Raw genomic sequence first — 13,152 nt, forward strand, 5'->3', positions numbered from 1 at the left:
AAAAAGAAAATTCTTCTTGCATGTTATATAGACTTAAGTTCAAAAAACTGTCGGAACTGTCAAGGTTTCGCGTGGATTTAATTTTGCGAATTTTTGGTTAAAATACGCAGCACCCCCAAAATTTAATCTACTCCAGCCTTTATCCCATAATATATTATATACTACCAAAAACGCAACACGTTCTGACTTTTTCTGTGAGAGTTTAAACGTGAAAAAATAACGCCGCCAATAACCAATAGCGTCAGATAGGTGTATTAAAAGCGATCTTGTTAAATACCAAATTCTGTGTGAAACACAGCATTTTTTAATATTATTATCATTTTGGGATCAATTTTCAATTCTGAAGTTTTCTCATTTTCCTGTTTATTTCCATAGTGCCGTAAAATAGGCATGGAAATAGTCTTATTAAATTTGCAAATGCAGCTATATCTTTGTTTTTTCAAAATACATTATAATAATTCAGGGGAGGTTAAACAACTAAAGTCGTTTCTGATTATTTTGAAAACCACAAATATTTTGCAAGGTCATTAAATTAATTTTCCTGTATATATATATACATAGCAGCACGTGGTACAAGGAAGAACTTAACAAAAAAACAAAACTTTTAAAAATATAGATTAAGCTTCCCACGACGAAATGTGACAACAGAGAAGCCAGAGATTCTATAAAAGATTCCGAACTTCGAGAAAGTAATGTGTATATAAAATTTTCCATTTCTTTGAGCTTTTCCCTAGAAAATTAAAAGTTTATTTTTGTTATCTGTGATCGGGTGATTTTCAGCATTCGATCGCGTAAAAAATACGCAAATTTGCTCGTTTAAAAACAAGCGAGCTTACGCATTCTTTTATCGGGTTCGTTCTTCCGTATATGCGCGTGCTTTCAGACAGACAGACAGACAGAAAAATGGACCACATAGAGTATGTTGGCAATAGATTTTATCAATATAAAAGACACTGCAAATGATTTATCCATACTATTATTTTCTTCTCTCAAGAGCGAATTTAAGCACAAGTCATTTTTTTAAACGCCGTACCCTTCAAACGTTTCAGTTTTTGTTTATGATTTCTTCCTGTATAAACGCGCGCGCCATAGGCATTTTTTTGGCGCGAAAGTTTTTTGCTGCGACTTGTGCAAAAGAAAACGCCAAAAATGCATAATACAGAATACGCATCCTTATTCTTTTCCAAAAACATAGAAGAATTGGATATATAACTTTATTCGACAAAAGTATATGTCCAAAAAATGATGTTATTTATTGGTCTAAATAACAACTTAAACGAAAGTATGTCTGTTGCATCGTTCGGACGTTAACGATGTCTCCATTTCTAACCTTTTGACATGACACTCCTCTGTTCGCATGTTGAGATTTCTTTTAACGCTCTGTGTGTTCTTCGCGCGAAATAATCGCACGATACTTGAAGTTTGTATGTAATACCTTGAAAGTAATTAATTTTAGCGAATAAGCTATTTTCGCGGGAATAAAATTTTACGAAAGAGAAAAGAAAAGAAATTTCGAGAAGGATTAGAAAATTAAATTCTCATTATGTAATGTTTAGTATTTAAATTTTACTATGTTCATTGAAATAAACTGCTAACAAGTTGAAAAAGAGAAAAAATAGTTTTGGTCAAAAAAAATCAAAAATCAAGAAAATTGATCATGAATCGCAAAAATTGGTGAAAACTCGGAGAAATTTTGCGAATAGCAATCTTAATTTATTTTAGGTTTCTGGAAAGTTAGCAAAATTTTCAAAATCGCGAAATTTAGTTAGTGCGAAAACTTATTCCCTTGAGGTAGAAAAGTCAATTAGGCATAACCTTACAGAAATTGGAAATTTGAATTTTGGAAACAAGCACTATCATCTACCAATTTTTGTCAGCCATTTAAAAAAAATACAAAATGAGTAGCTATCACTTGAAAGAATACATAAAATTTTCTCCTTCATCGAGACAGTAAATTTATTTTTTTGAGCTCTATTAGTACAAAATCTGTATGATTTCGTCTCTTGCCTACTAAATCTTGACTTTTTGTCGCAAGTGTTGTGTTAATGACTTCGTGGTTGATCATGTTGACATTAATAATAAGATTAAATGCTGACATTTTAATTAGTTTGTTTGTTTCGTGTCTATTTCTGGCGGTGACTCGTTGTTTTGCTCCTGATGTATTTTAATTACTGAATGAAAAAATTGTCAAGTGCATTTTCAAAGTATTTGCTGACAACACGACCGAAGTATGATACTTTAACATAATAAATGTTCGCCAGAATTTTTTTGGGCTTTTCGCGATGCTTTAATTGTCAATTTCGCCACACGCAAAATTAAACTCGCGAAATTCATTTATTTATATATATTTAAAATTGTTTTTAACTGCGATAATGGAAGACTTAAAATGGCGCGCGCCCGGTCCCCTGTCAAACCTTTAAGTAGGGTTCCGAAAATATCCGGGTTACAGTCGGGCAAACACAACCTCCCCGTTGTAGCACTTTAACTCCTGAGGACCAGGTTGTCTTAAAATTGAACCGCCAGTTTTAGAATAGGGATAAATTAGGCAACTCAGCGGTAACAAACATGTTACCGTCTATGTCATGTCCTTAACCACCAACCGCGGCCCAAATTTCGTGAAGTTGTTGACTGAAAAAAGAAAAGTCTTTTTAAAAACGCGTCGCGAAATTAAATTATTGCGAAAATTTATTTTATTAGGGTATTATTCTTACGGATAAATAACTAAATCCCCCCCCCCTGACTATTATATCCCTCCCCGTATATTCCTTCGACTATTGCATTTCCCCCGACTATTATATTTCCCCCGTCAACTCTACCCCTTTTTTTCTCGATAAGGTATGGACCTTTAAAACAAAGTCGATACGATACGTCAAATGCAATTCGGCAGGTCGAATTATTGAATTAGATGTGTGGTTGTATAAAGAGAGAGAGGTTAATATTTTTGTATGACGGTATCTTATTGTCAAAATTTTAGCAGAAATTATTATCACAAAAGCCAATATATCAATTTTAAGGGTTTTTCAATTATTCAGTATTTGAAAATTTTTCCAGAATTTTAATATTGCGAATCGTTATAAAAACTATAAAACGAACTAATCAAAACCGTATGTTTTAAAATAATACCTTGTTATTATAGAGAAAAACGGTAACTCTTCGGAAAACCGCCTTTTATTTTAGTGCTTTTAAAAAATGCGTTAAACTTTTAAAGATCGTAAAAATCTAAGACTCGTGAATATTTTTTGTGTGGCTTCACGGTGAGTTTCATTTACGGGCAAAATTTATGGTCACAGCAAAGAAGGCCTCCACCAAAACGCAATTCTGGAGAATGAGGAAATGTTTCATTTTTTTATTTGGTAACAGATACAAATCATTATACACAGGGTGTCTTGTGAGTCAGGAACAGGAGAAGGAGGTTAAGAAGTACACACATAACCTTTGCGGCTACCAGCGAAAGGGAAGTTGTAAATGGGATTGTAAAAAAACGCGTTTAGTATGGAATAGAGGTCATTATTGTAGCATTTCAAAAGTAATCTAGGCGTAATAACAAAGCAACATTCAGTTATGACCACCACTAGGTCCTAAGGGTGTATCACTTTTATGCTGCGACAAACTAAAACGAGAAAGCATAATAACGAAGGCCCAAATGGATATTGGCGTGTTGACGATTGTAATAAACTCGATTCGTTTGAGCTTCTATGATTGTATTGAGCATAAGGATGGTTGGTCAAACATAAAATATGTCTTTTTTGTTAAATCAAAAGATGGCTTTTTTGATAATTCCAAGAATTGTGCGAACTGATTGTGGTGAGAATGATTTCGATTTTGCAGTGTAATCTTATCTCCGAATAATAGTCATTTGGACCCATCCAGCAGATACTACTAACTTTCACAGCTATGAATATTTGCATTTCAATAGAATGCGAAGATTCATGGGTAAATAATAGTAATAATAATAATAGGCTTGTGATCCAAAATTTTCGCGTGCAAAAAAGATTACATAATACAACAATTGATTCAAAAACCTGTCGGAAGTAAAAAAGCAGCAGCGTCCTTGGAATATCTGTTTTTTGTAGCAAAATTTAAGCATAAAATATTGGTTCAGGTTTAGCTTAATGAAGGGCCAGATCAGCCTTTCTACTTTCTACAGAAACTTGATTTTTCGATAAATCCGGTAGACTTTTTTGCAAGCAATCTACCATCAACAATACCTTCGATGAAATTCAAAGAACTGATAAGAATCCATCAGTTGTTTTGAATACGTTCGTGACCAATTATTATTACCACAATAAGTATAGTCATATTTTTAAGTCTGTAAAGAAACCCTTGTGAGATAAAATGAAATGTAGCATTTGTGCTAGCCAGGAGAACCAGTGTAATGTTAAACACTGGGAATCACAAGAGAGAAACTAAGTTTTGATATTTTCGAAGAACTCCTGCGAAATATTAGAAATTGCCATTTCATTTCAAAATTTATTCTAAAAGGTACTTTTTGCGTAGGAGAGGAGAGGGGGAACACTGTTGCAAATTCGGAGAATCCCGAAAAATAATCGGACAGACATTTACATAATGGTAGCGTGAAAGCAAAAAGTGATTGAAACATTCATTTCAATAGTTTGGACCAGTTTGATCGGGTGGGGTGGTGCTTTTGCATCTTATTCATAAAATTGTAGGCAGCTGTAATATATTGGAAGAGCTATAATTTGCAACATGTCACTTAAAAGGGTAAAGTTCACACTGTATCTAGCTATATAACAGTCAGGGAAATCCTCTTAATTAAGCTATACAGCTTAATTCAGATGTCAGCTTAATTAGGATGATACAGTGATATGATACAGTCTAATTAGGCGTTTTACAGCTTAGTTAAGATGTTCAAAACTTTGATCATCTAAAACACACATTTAACTGAATTTTAGCATCTATCTAGCTCACTGAATAAATCCAATATTTACGTGCATAGCTAGCTATAAACAACTCCAATACATTAGTTTTTCGTAGCACCCCGGAGATCTGCTAAATTTAAAGTTTTAAAAATATCCGCTTAAATAGGATGTATAAAGTGACGTGACATCCTAACTAGGATGCAGTACAGCTTAATAGACTGTCGTTAACAATGAAACATTGTTATAGTCTATATCTTTTGAACCCGGGGTGCTGGAAATACCGTTCTTCTTTTATAATATAATGGTCAAACTGATGAAGGAGCTGCAGTGGTGATTCTGCTAAAATTTACATTTTTCGAGAAATTGGGGAAAAACTTTTTCTACCTCCTAATTTAGATGTATATTACCTTATTAAGCTATGACACAGCTTATTTAGGAGATCTCCAAATTAAGCTATACAGCTTAATTAAGAGGATTTCCCTGACTATATAACTCAAGATTAAACTTTTGTTTTCCTAAATATATTCAGGGCTGAAAAAACTGGCCTACACTATATAGCTATTACTTCTTCAACGACTGGAATTTGTAACTTAAACAAAACCAAAGATTCTCTGTTCTAAACAAACTAAACATTCAACTATAACTGGGGATAAATTGTATTTTTTTTAAAAAAAATATGCCACCTGTTCTGCTGGGCAAGGTGAAACAAATTAATCTGACATATCAATTTTAAAGAGATAAAGACATCTTTGTTTTAGTTTTAAAGAGGCTTGAAACCATTTTGGTTCCATCTATATGTGGACCTAGCTTTAATGTCATAGATGCTACACACCCTGCCCACCCATTAGCATATAATTGACACAAAAAATAAATTGCTAACCCCTAAGGCCACCATCAAAGATATATTGTGTTCGTGTCCTGAACGCCCAGCAAAAATCCACTTGACATCTTTTGTAGACCATTTTTCGCCGCCCTGTAAACTGTCAGTAACCACAGGAGTGCCCTAAAGGAATTTTCGCAAATTTTTGTCAATTTTGCATAAATTAGTTCTGGCCAAAAAAAAATTATTTTTGAAAAATACCTTGCGAAATTTTTTCACGGTCTTTTTCCGACTTACTGACTCGGGTTTTTATTACCAAAAGGGAGTCGGTCGGAGGACGCAAACACAACATATTTTTGATGACAGCTTAACCTAAGAATTCTGCTTTTGGTGCACTTTTTTCTACCACAAGGTAAGGGTCACATTATATTATTTTGCTTCCATTTCAGAAAAGTTAAAGTCCCTGGGCTTCTTCTTGCTTCCATTGGCTTCAGCTTTTATTTTATCTCAAACTTTTTTTTAACCTGTGTTTTTCCTAAACTGATCTAGAACAGTTCCTTTTTTGTCTGTAATTGAGTTAAATGTAGCATCAATCACCCTCCATTAACCAGGCCTGGCCGGAGTAAAATTACCAATGTATGGTAGATCTCTCTTAATTTAACAATAACTTTTACAGTCACAATTGCACAAAGCTGTGTTGTGCAATGAAAATCTTGTATGGTGATTTTTAGTATATTGTTGTTAATAATTAATAATAATAATAATAATATATAATAATAATAATAAAGAAAATCCATTTTCAGATTTAGACTAAAGCACATTGTAATCTATATATAAATATTTTATTTCAGAGATGATACAGGTAGATTCTTGATAAATATTGGTGTTTTGTTTTAATTCCATCATAAGATTAATTTTGTTGAAGCAATAAATCTGCCTAAAATTCTATCTGAAATATAATTTGTAGTAATAATACAGGTGATACATTGCTTAATCAGATAAATTGCGAGTTTTACTATACTCGCACTGCATTTTGTCCTTTAAAGTATTTTCCTTTAAGTTATGTCTTATACTTCCAAATGTTTTCACAGATCTAAATAATATGTTTTCATGCTTCTCCGTAATATTCACAAAGGGCTGCCATCTCCATCATGTTGCACTAAGGTGATAACGATTAAGGGTGATTATGACTATTATCATTACTCAGTTGATGAATTTACTGACCAGGTGTGTAATTTATTTATTTATGTATATAATTATTTATTTGTTTATTTAGCTTTTCAATCTTTACAAATGTAAGGGGACAGCCTCTGCTAGTTGTGTTTATGTATAATGTTTATTTCAAAAAACAGGGGAACATGAATTTTCTCATCAAAATAAATCAATTAGGCATTATATGACAAAATGACAGTAAAGGGCATACTTAATTTTTAGGATGTTTTCCAAGAAATGGTTAGGTTGTACTAGGGCCGTTAAAATGGTAAAGGATTAAGGTTGGTGGTAATAGCACAATCATATTGTGGGACATTTAAAATGATATCACACATAAAACAAGTACTTAGAAGAAGTCAAATGAAAATCGAGTGTAGTGGAGACAAGAAGGATGTGCAGGTTGTGTTCCCCAGTAGAAATAGAATAATGTATTCCTGTCAACATTTTCTAGGGATGGGGGTGCGGCTACAGGACACTGCAGTCTATTGTATCGTGGTTAATTATTAACGTAGAAAAATGTAAAGACAAAAGTGTTCCAAGTATAACGATAATACAGGAAACATTGGTTGCTGTTGGGGATAAATGTTGCAACTTCATTGGTTCGAAAGAATGGATTGGCTCTTTTGAAGTTTTCCTGGTTTTGGATCATACATATAAGGTTAGAACACTGCCTTTTTGCTATACAAATGCCTTTTTACCTTGAGAGCGTATTGCTGAACGAATCCTCAGGCTTTTTAAATATTTTTATTTTATGTAATAAAAACTTTATAAAAGATTTTGATAATTTTAGCCTTTCTTAGTTTTTTTAATTTGTCCTCATTTGACCTGAGAAAATATTTTATTCAGAAGTCCTTTTTGAGGTTTTGACTATGGTTGTGATATATACGAACTATATTTGCTATGTTTGTGTTACGCAGTGTAGCACAGTACCATACGAAAGTTCTTTCATTGTGAACTTTTTTCTATTTATTCGTCTATTTTTCTTTCTTCCATCTTTTGTATATATAATTTTTTTGATGTTGGACATACTGAGGTTTTTTCAGGGGTATATTACATAATAGAAAGTTTACTAAGAAGATAATAACATGCAAAATGAAATGCGCAACGAATAAACTTTAAGCCTCGAAAATTAAAAAAATCTGAACAAGTTGAACATCAAACCAAAAGTTGACTTCCTTATAAGAAAAGAACTGTGACAGTATTTTATTACTAGACTTCATGTAAATTGAATCACGTGAATTCTGGAAATCAACTGGGAACACTCACACAAGAATTGATGGATCACTTTTCTCGTGCGAATCCTCCAATTATGATGGGTAAGTTGCCATAGTTACGCCGTAAAGAAGGTTTCTTATTGCTACATCTCTTTCTATCAATGACCGTATTCTGTTCAAAATGGTAGCTGTAGCAATACTCTGTGTTACGGATGCACGAGAAAGCCATGTCTAGGATATGACAACACATAATAATTTAAGGCCCAAAATATTCGCGACGACCGAACCCGGTGGAGTTCTCCATAGGTTGACAACATGTTTTTATGAACTTTGTAGTGATCTATACTAGGAGGCGATGTTGATGCTGCATCAAAAGGTATCGTTGGGATTGCAACAGATGACAACTTGGAGAATACCTATTTACTAATTATGGTAAGACCTATTAAAATCACAACACGAGGGCGTTGAAGGGCGGTATAAAGTGACAGGGTGTTGAAGGTATATTCACAAGCAAAAAAAGCTTTAAGTTATTTTTGCCCAACAAATAAAGTATTTTTTAACTTGTATCATTTGCTGGACAGTTCGTAATATTTTTTCTATTCGCAAAATTTTATGTCCGCGAAATTCTTTCTAAACAACCATCATTGGCAAAATTAATACGCGCAAAATGTAAGTTTATTCCATCTGCAAAAATTATCACATGACAACTAAAGCTTTTTTTGACTAACTTCACAAAGAATAAAGTACGCTGCGCCCATTGTTTAAGAAAAGATTAAGACAATGGTTATTATTATTATCGTATTTTTAGGATCCACACTTTACTGCAGATAGAAGCTACCCAACTGCAGATGGAATCTACCCAACTGTAAAAGAGGTACAAGAGTTAGGTTTTATTAAGTGGATACCACTGTCAGATTTTTGCGAAGATTCCTTTTACAATCTCTGTATACCTATTGTATGAATGAAATATATTTGATGAATATATCTTGAAATGTATCTGATAAATATTTTAATGCAATGCTTTCAGAAATATTAATTTTTCAGGCGAGTAATTTCCAAAATATATCCCCTACCCCGTTCAAGTTAGCAAAAGATTGTAGTCATAAAACATTATCACTCTTCATAAAAACACAATTTGTCTTGTCTTCTTTATGTGATTTCAAGGAGTCTATATCGCATAGAGTAGAGTCTAATGAACGAACTCTCCGAAAAAAGGACACCCCTAAGTAACGGACAAAAAGGATTACGGTTAAAACCTTATAGGAGACTCTATATAGCGGACAACACTTAGTGAACAATTTTTCGTTGTAAGGAAATGAACTTTGTTACCGGAAATTTTAGCGGACAGGAAAGATTCTTTATGTGAGTTGTTGCATAAGCATCGCTGGTGTCATTGGAAAATATGTTTTGAAATTTAAGCATTTTCTGAATTTGGTCATGGATTACCTAGTTTGTAAGCTAACGCTTCTCAGAAACACGTTTTCTGTCGAGTGAGACTCCAAATAAGACTTCTACTTGCGAACAAATGTGAATTGCACCTGCTTTTATTTTATTTTTATAATGAATAGAAACATAATTTAGGGCAAGTTGGCTACTAAAAAAAATCAATAAAATGCGATAACAAAAAGTAGTAGTAGGGAAAGTTGCAAATTAATCGCTGAGCTGCTTGTTTTGCCAGTAACAGTACAATGTTCCTACCAGAAACGTTTGCTGGCTAATGGAGCCATAGGTCATCCACAGGGGTTGATGGCGTGAAGTCCTCTATTACAGACTAGTTTTTAGATTGTACTTCTGCCTTTATTATATGTTTTATTAGATCCAGATCAACTTTGCCCTTATAAACCTCCCGTGTGTTGACTAATAAAACTATTCTGGGCTCTGGGGTCATATGATTTATAACAAATTCAAAGTGACAAAAGGGTCCGTTTTTGATGACTTTGGAAAGAAATACTAAATATTATAATATTAGTAATTTAGGTCCACGGTCCACTAATTTATTAGTAAGTCTATATCTTAATTCCCGTATAGGTCTGTCTATCTGTTAAAATGGTAACCGCAGTAGCGAGACACACAAATTACGGTAAATAAAGGACGGGCGAACTCGTGGATTTTCTTACAAACCACCGACTAGTCAAGCAAATATTCACCTAACACGAATACAGCAGGAAATTTTAGGAAAATAAATTACCATTGAAATTGGGTGTGGGATATACGTTGGTTGTTTTTTAATAAGAAACACGATTTTAAGAAACATGTGACCGAGATTAGGGGTTCAGAAAATTTAAAAAGTAAATTAATAAATCAACAGAGCTCCTATAAAGTAGCATTTTAACAGCATTAGAAAACAAGGATTTTTCTTTTCATAAATTTTTTAAAAAAACGTTTAAATTTAAAAAAATCCAGTGTTAAAAAAACCTTCCACAAAAACCGCCCAGCTCGAATTATCACCCTACTTACAGGCTCGAAAGCTAAATAAGCGCCCGGGCGCTCATTCAAAGATTTACGTCACTTACAAAAGTATCTTGGGTCGAGCAATTTTTTGTTGTTATTTTTAATATAACTTTAGTTTTTTTTCTCTTTTTTTTGTTACTTGCAATAATTAAATTATATGTTATAAATAGTTTTTTATACGTATTTTTTATTCTTTTATATAACGACGTTTTGTTTATGTTTCAACTTCGTTTTAAATGTTTCTATCAAGCTGCAGTCATTGCGTCATATACGTACTGTGAAAATGTGAAGATTTTTTTTTTATATCTTTACCATATGACTATAATCTTACTCAGCGTAAAGGAAATGTAGAAGTATTGCCGAGACATTTTGAGTTCTGATTGACTTAAAATCAAAAGAATTTTTTTATTAACATGCAGTAGTTCCTTGTTAATGTTGTTCTAAGTTACTTTATCGCAGTTTGATTCTCAGATGATGGGCGGTCACAGTTTGGTTGAAATTATTTCAAAAACAGTTGCAATGTGTTTTCATATGGTTGGATTCTACGCACTCTACCTCACCAAACAAACGAATATCAATAAAAGTCAACGTATTTTTCTTATGAATTTAAGTTTAGCTGAAATATTCCTATGCTGTACAGCTGTCTTGAAAAGCGTGTTTCTCCAATCAGGCTATATGGTAATCGCTCTGCAATGTCGTATCTTTCAAATGACAGTCTCATCACTTGCATATTATCTACTCATGATCTTTCTAACCATAGATCGCTTCTCGGAAGTGTATTTAAATATTAGGTATCCATTATACTGGTCGAAACAACGTGCAACATGGTGCATGTTGACTATATGGATACTAGGTGTGGTGTTTTTATGCATTACACTGACACAACAACCAACAAACAAGCAGCTTTCTTATATTTTCCATCTTTACATCTATCCCGCCTTGGAGTATGTATTCTGTGTTGTCGCATTCTGTACGTATGGGTATATCTTTAAAGTTTTGCATTGGGGCACATTGCAAAACACAGTTGATGTGAAGCCACAACAAAACAGCAGATGCGAGAAGAGAAGAAGAAAAAGAAGAATTGGATTTTTTATGCCAAGCATGCTCATCATAACTTTTATTCTTTTTGTTTTAATTCCAGAACAGACTCATTTTTATTATTTCGTCTTACGAAAGAAAATGCCGGAAATTTTCGTGGTAGCGTTTTCACTTGCATTTTCGAGTGTTGCCGTTATCTATATTTTCTTTTGTGCGCATGTTCGACATGTCTTACTGCTCAAGTTCAGAAGATTGCGTTTAAACAAAACACCAAATTTTAGAAGACAAAATTTGACTCTGGAAACATTGCGAATGTCTAGCCGCATTTGAATATTTATTGTAATTAAGTAAAATGAATATTCGGTTTTCCTAACCTCTCCCTAAATTGCCCTGGAAACGAGGGCTCAGGGGGCTCAAGACCTGGGAACATGACATTTCCCCAGATTTGGCTTTTATGTTTGTTGGATTATTGTAATCAAGTAAAACGATTACCGTATTTCCTCCAATAAGCGCCGCCCTCTATTAAGCGCCGCCCTCTAATAAGCGCCGCACCTAAAATTCGAATTTCGAAATAAGCGCCGCCCTCTAATAAGCGCCGCACCCTCAAATGCGGCGCTTATTAGAAAATCAAGAGAAAATGAGATTTCAATGCTTTTATTCGAACTCTATAGTCTTCTTATTGCAATATTCATTTACATTAAGTTCTAAATAGCTAAATTTACATTTCTTCTTATTAAGTTCCTCATAAAGAATGTTTGCAATTTTACTGTTGGTTGAACAGCAAAGAAACTTGGCAGGGACGACCAAGCCAAGCTCTCGTTTCCTTTTTCCCGTTACTTTTGCGATCATCGTGTTGTTTTTATCAGATTTCAAAAATTGTTTCGTTAGTTTGGATAGTTCAATGGGTAAATGTCCGACTAAAAACTCATCATCCTTTTCTCCCAGATCGTCTGAATCTATTTCGACAACTTCTTTATTGACCTCTTTAGATACTGGTTCGATCGCGACCTCAGTTTCTTTGACTGCTTCAGTTTCCTTTGCTGCTTTACTTCCTTTGGTTGATTTTCTTCCTTTGGCTTTGGTTACTTTGTTCGTTTTGTTTGTTTCGCTTGGTTCACTTTTCTCGTTTTCAACCGCTGGTGTAGTACTTGATTCTGATTCTGTCTTTTTTTAGCTTACGATACATGGCTTAGTGAAGGGATCCACGAATATACAAAAGCAGGTAATATGAAGCCACCTCCGCGAAGGAAAGTAATCGAGTGGATCTTAGAAGGTTGGAAAAAGCTGTCAAGTGAGCTCATCGTGAAATCTTTTAAAACATGCGGTTTAAGCCTTCCAGTCGATGGTAGTGAAGATGACAAGATCCACTGTTTTAAAAAGGAGGGAGCTTGTCCTGATGGGGCATCACGGCTAAGAGAATCCCTGAATATCTTGCAAGAGGAAGAGAGTCAAATAAATCCTTTTGAGAACATAACAGATTCGGATGTTGAGGATGCATGCGGGCCGTTTCATTTGATTGACTCTGATCAAGAAAGCG

General features: G+C 33.9%; 1 protein-coding gene across 1 annotated transcript; it reads left to right on the forward strand.

The window, feature by feature from the left end:
- Nucleotides 1-6,769: 6,769 nt before the first annotated feature.
- LOC130644741 (uncharacterized) lies at nucleotides 6,770-9,118 on the forward strand. Its single transcript, XM_057450462.1, has 5 exons — nucleotides 6,770-6,927; nucleotides 7,364-7,570; nucleotides 8,126-8,228; nucleotides 8,476-8,558; nucleotides 8,935-9,118. Exons 1-5 carry the CDS (start codon nucleotides 6,811-6,813, stop codon nucleotides 9,085-9,087), a joined length of 663 nt encoding a protein of 220 aa, XP_057306445.1. The 5' UTR covers nucleotides 6,770-6,810; the 3' UTR covers nucleotides 9,088-9,118.
- Nucleotides 9,119-13,152: the final 4,034 nt, after the last annotated feature.

Source organism: Hydractinia symbiolongicarpus, chromosome 5 (genome assembly GCF_029227915.1).
Source record: "Hydractinia symbiolongicarpus strain clone_291-10 chromosome 5, HSymV2.1, whole genome shotgun sequence".
NCBI classification, from domain to species: domain Eukaryota; kingdom Metazoa; phylum Cnidaria; class Hydrozoa; order Anthoathecata; family Hydractiniidae; genus Hydractinia; species Hydractinia symbiolongicarpus.

Coding starts and splice junctions, on each gene's coding strand:
- LOC130644741 (XM_057450462.1), top strand. CDS start 6,811: ATGCTTCTCCGTAATATTCACAAAGGGCTGCCATCTCCATCATGTTGC. Junction 7,571..8,125: donor TTTTGGATCATACATATAAG/GTTAGAACACTG, acceptor TTTTATTACTAG/ACTTCATGTAAATTGAATCA. Junction 8,229..8,475: donor GAATCCTCCAATTATGATGG/GTAAGTTGCCAT, acceptor GATCTATACTAG/GAGGCGATGTTGATGCTGCA.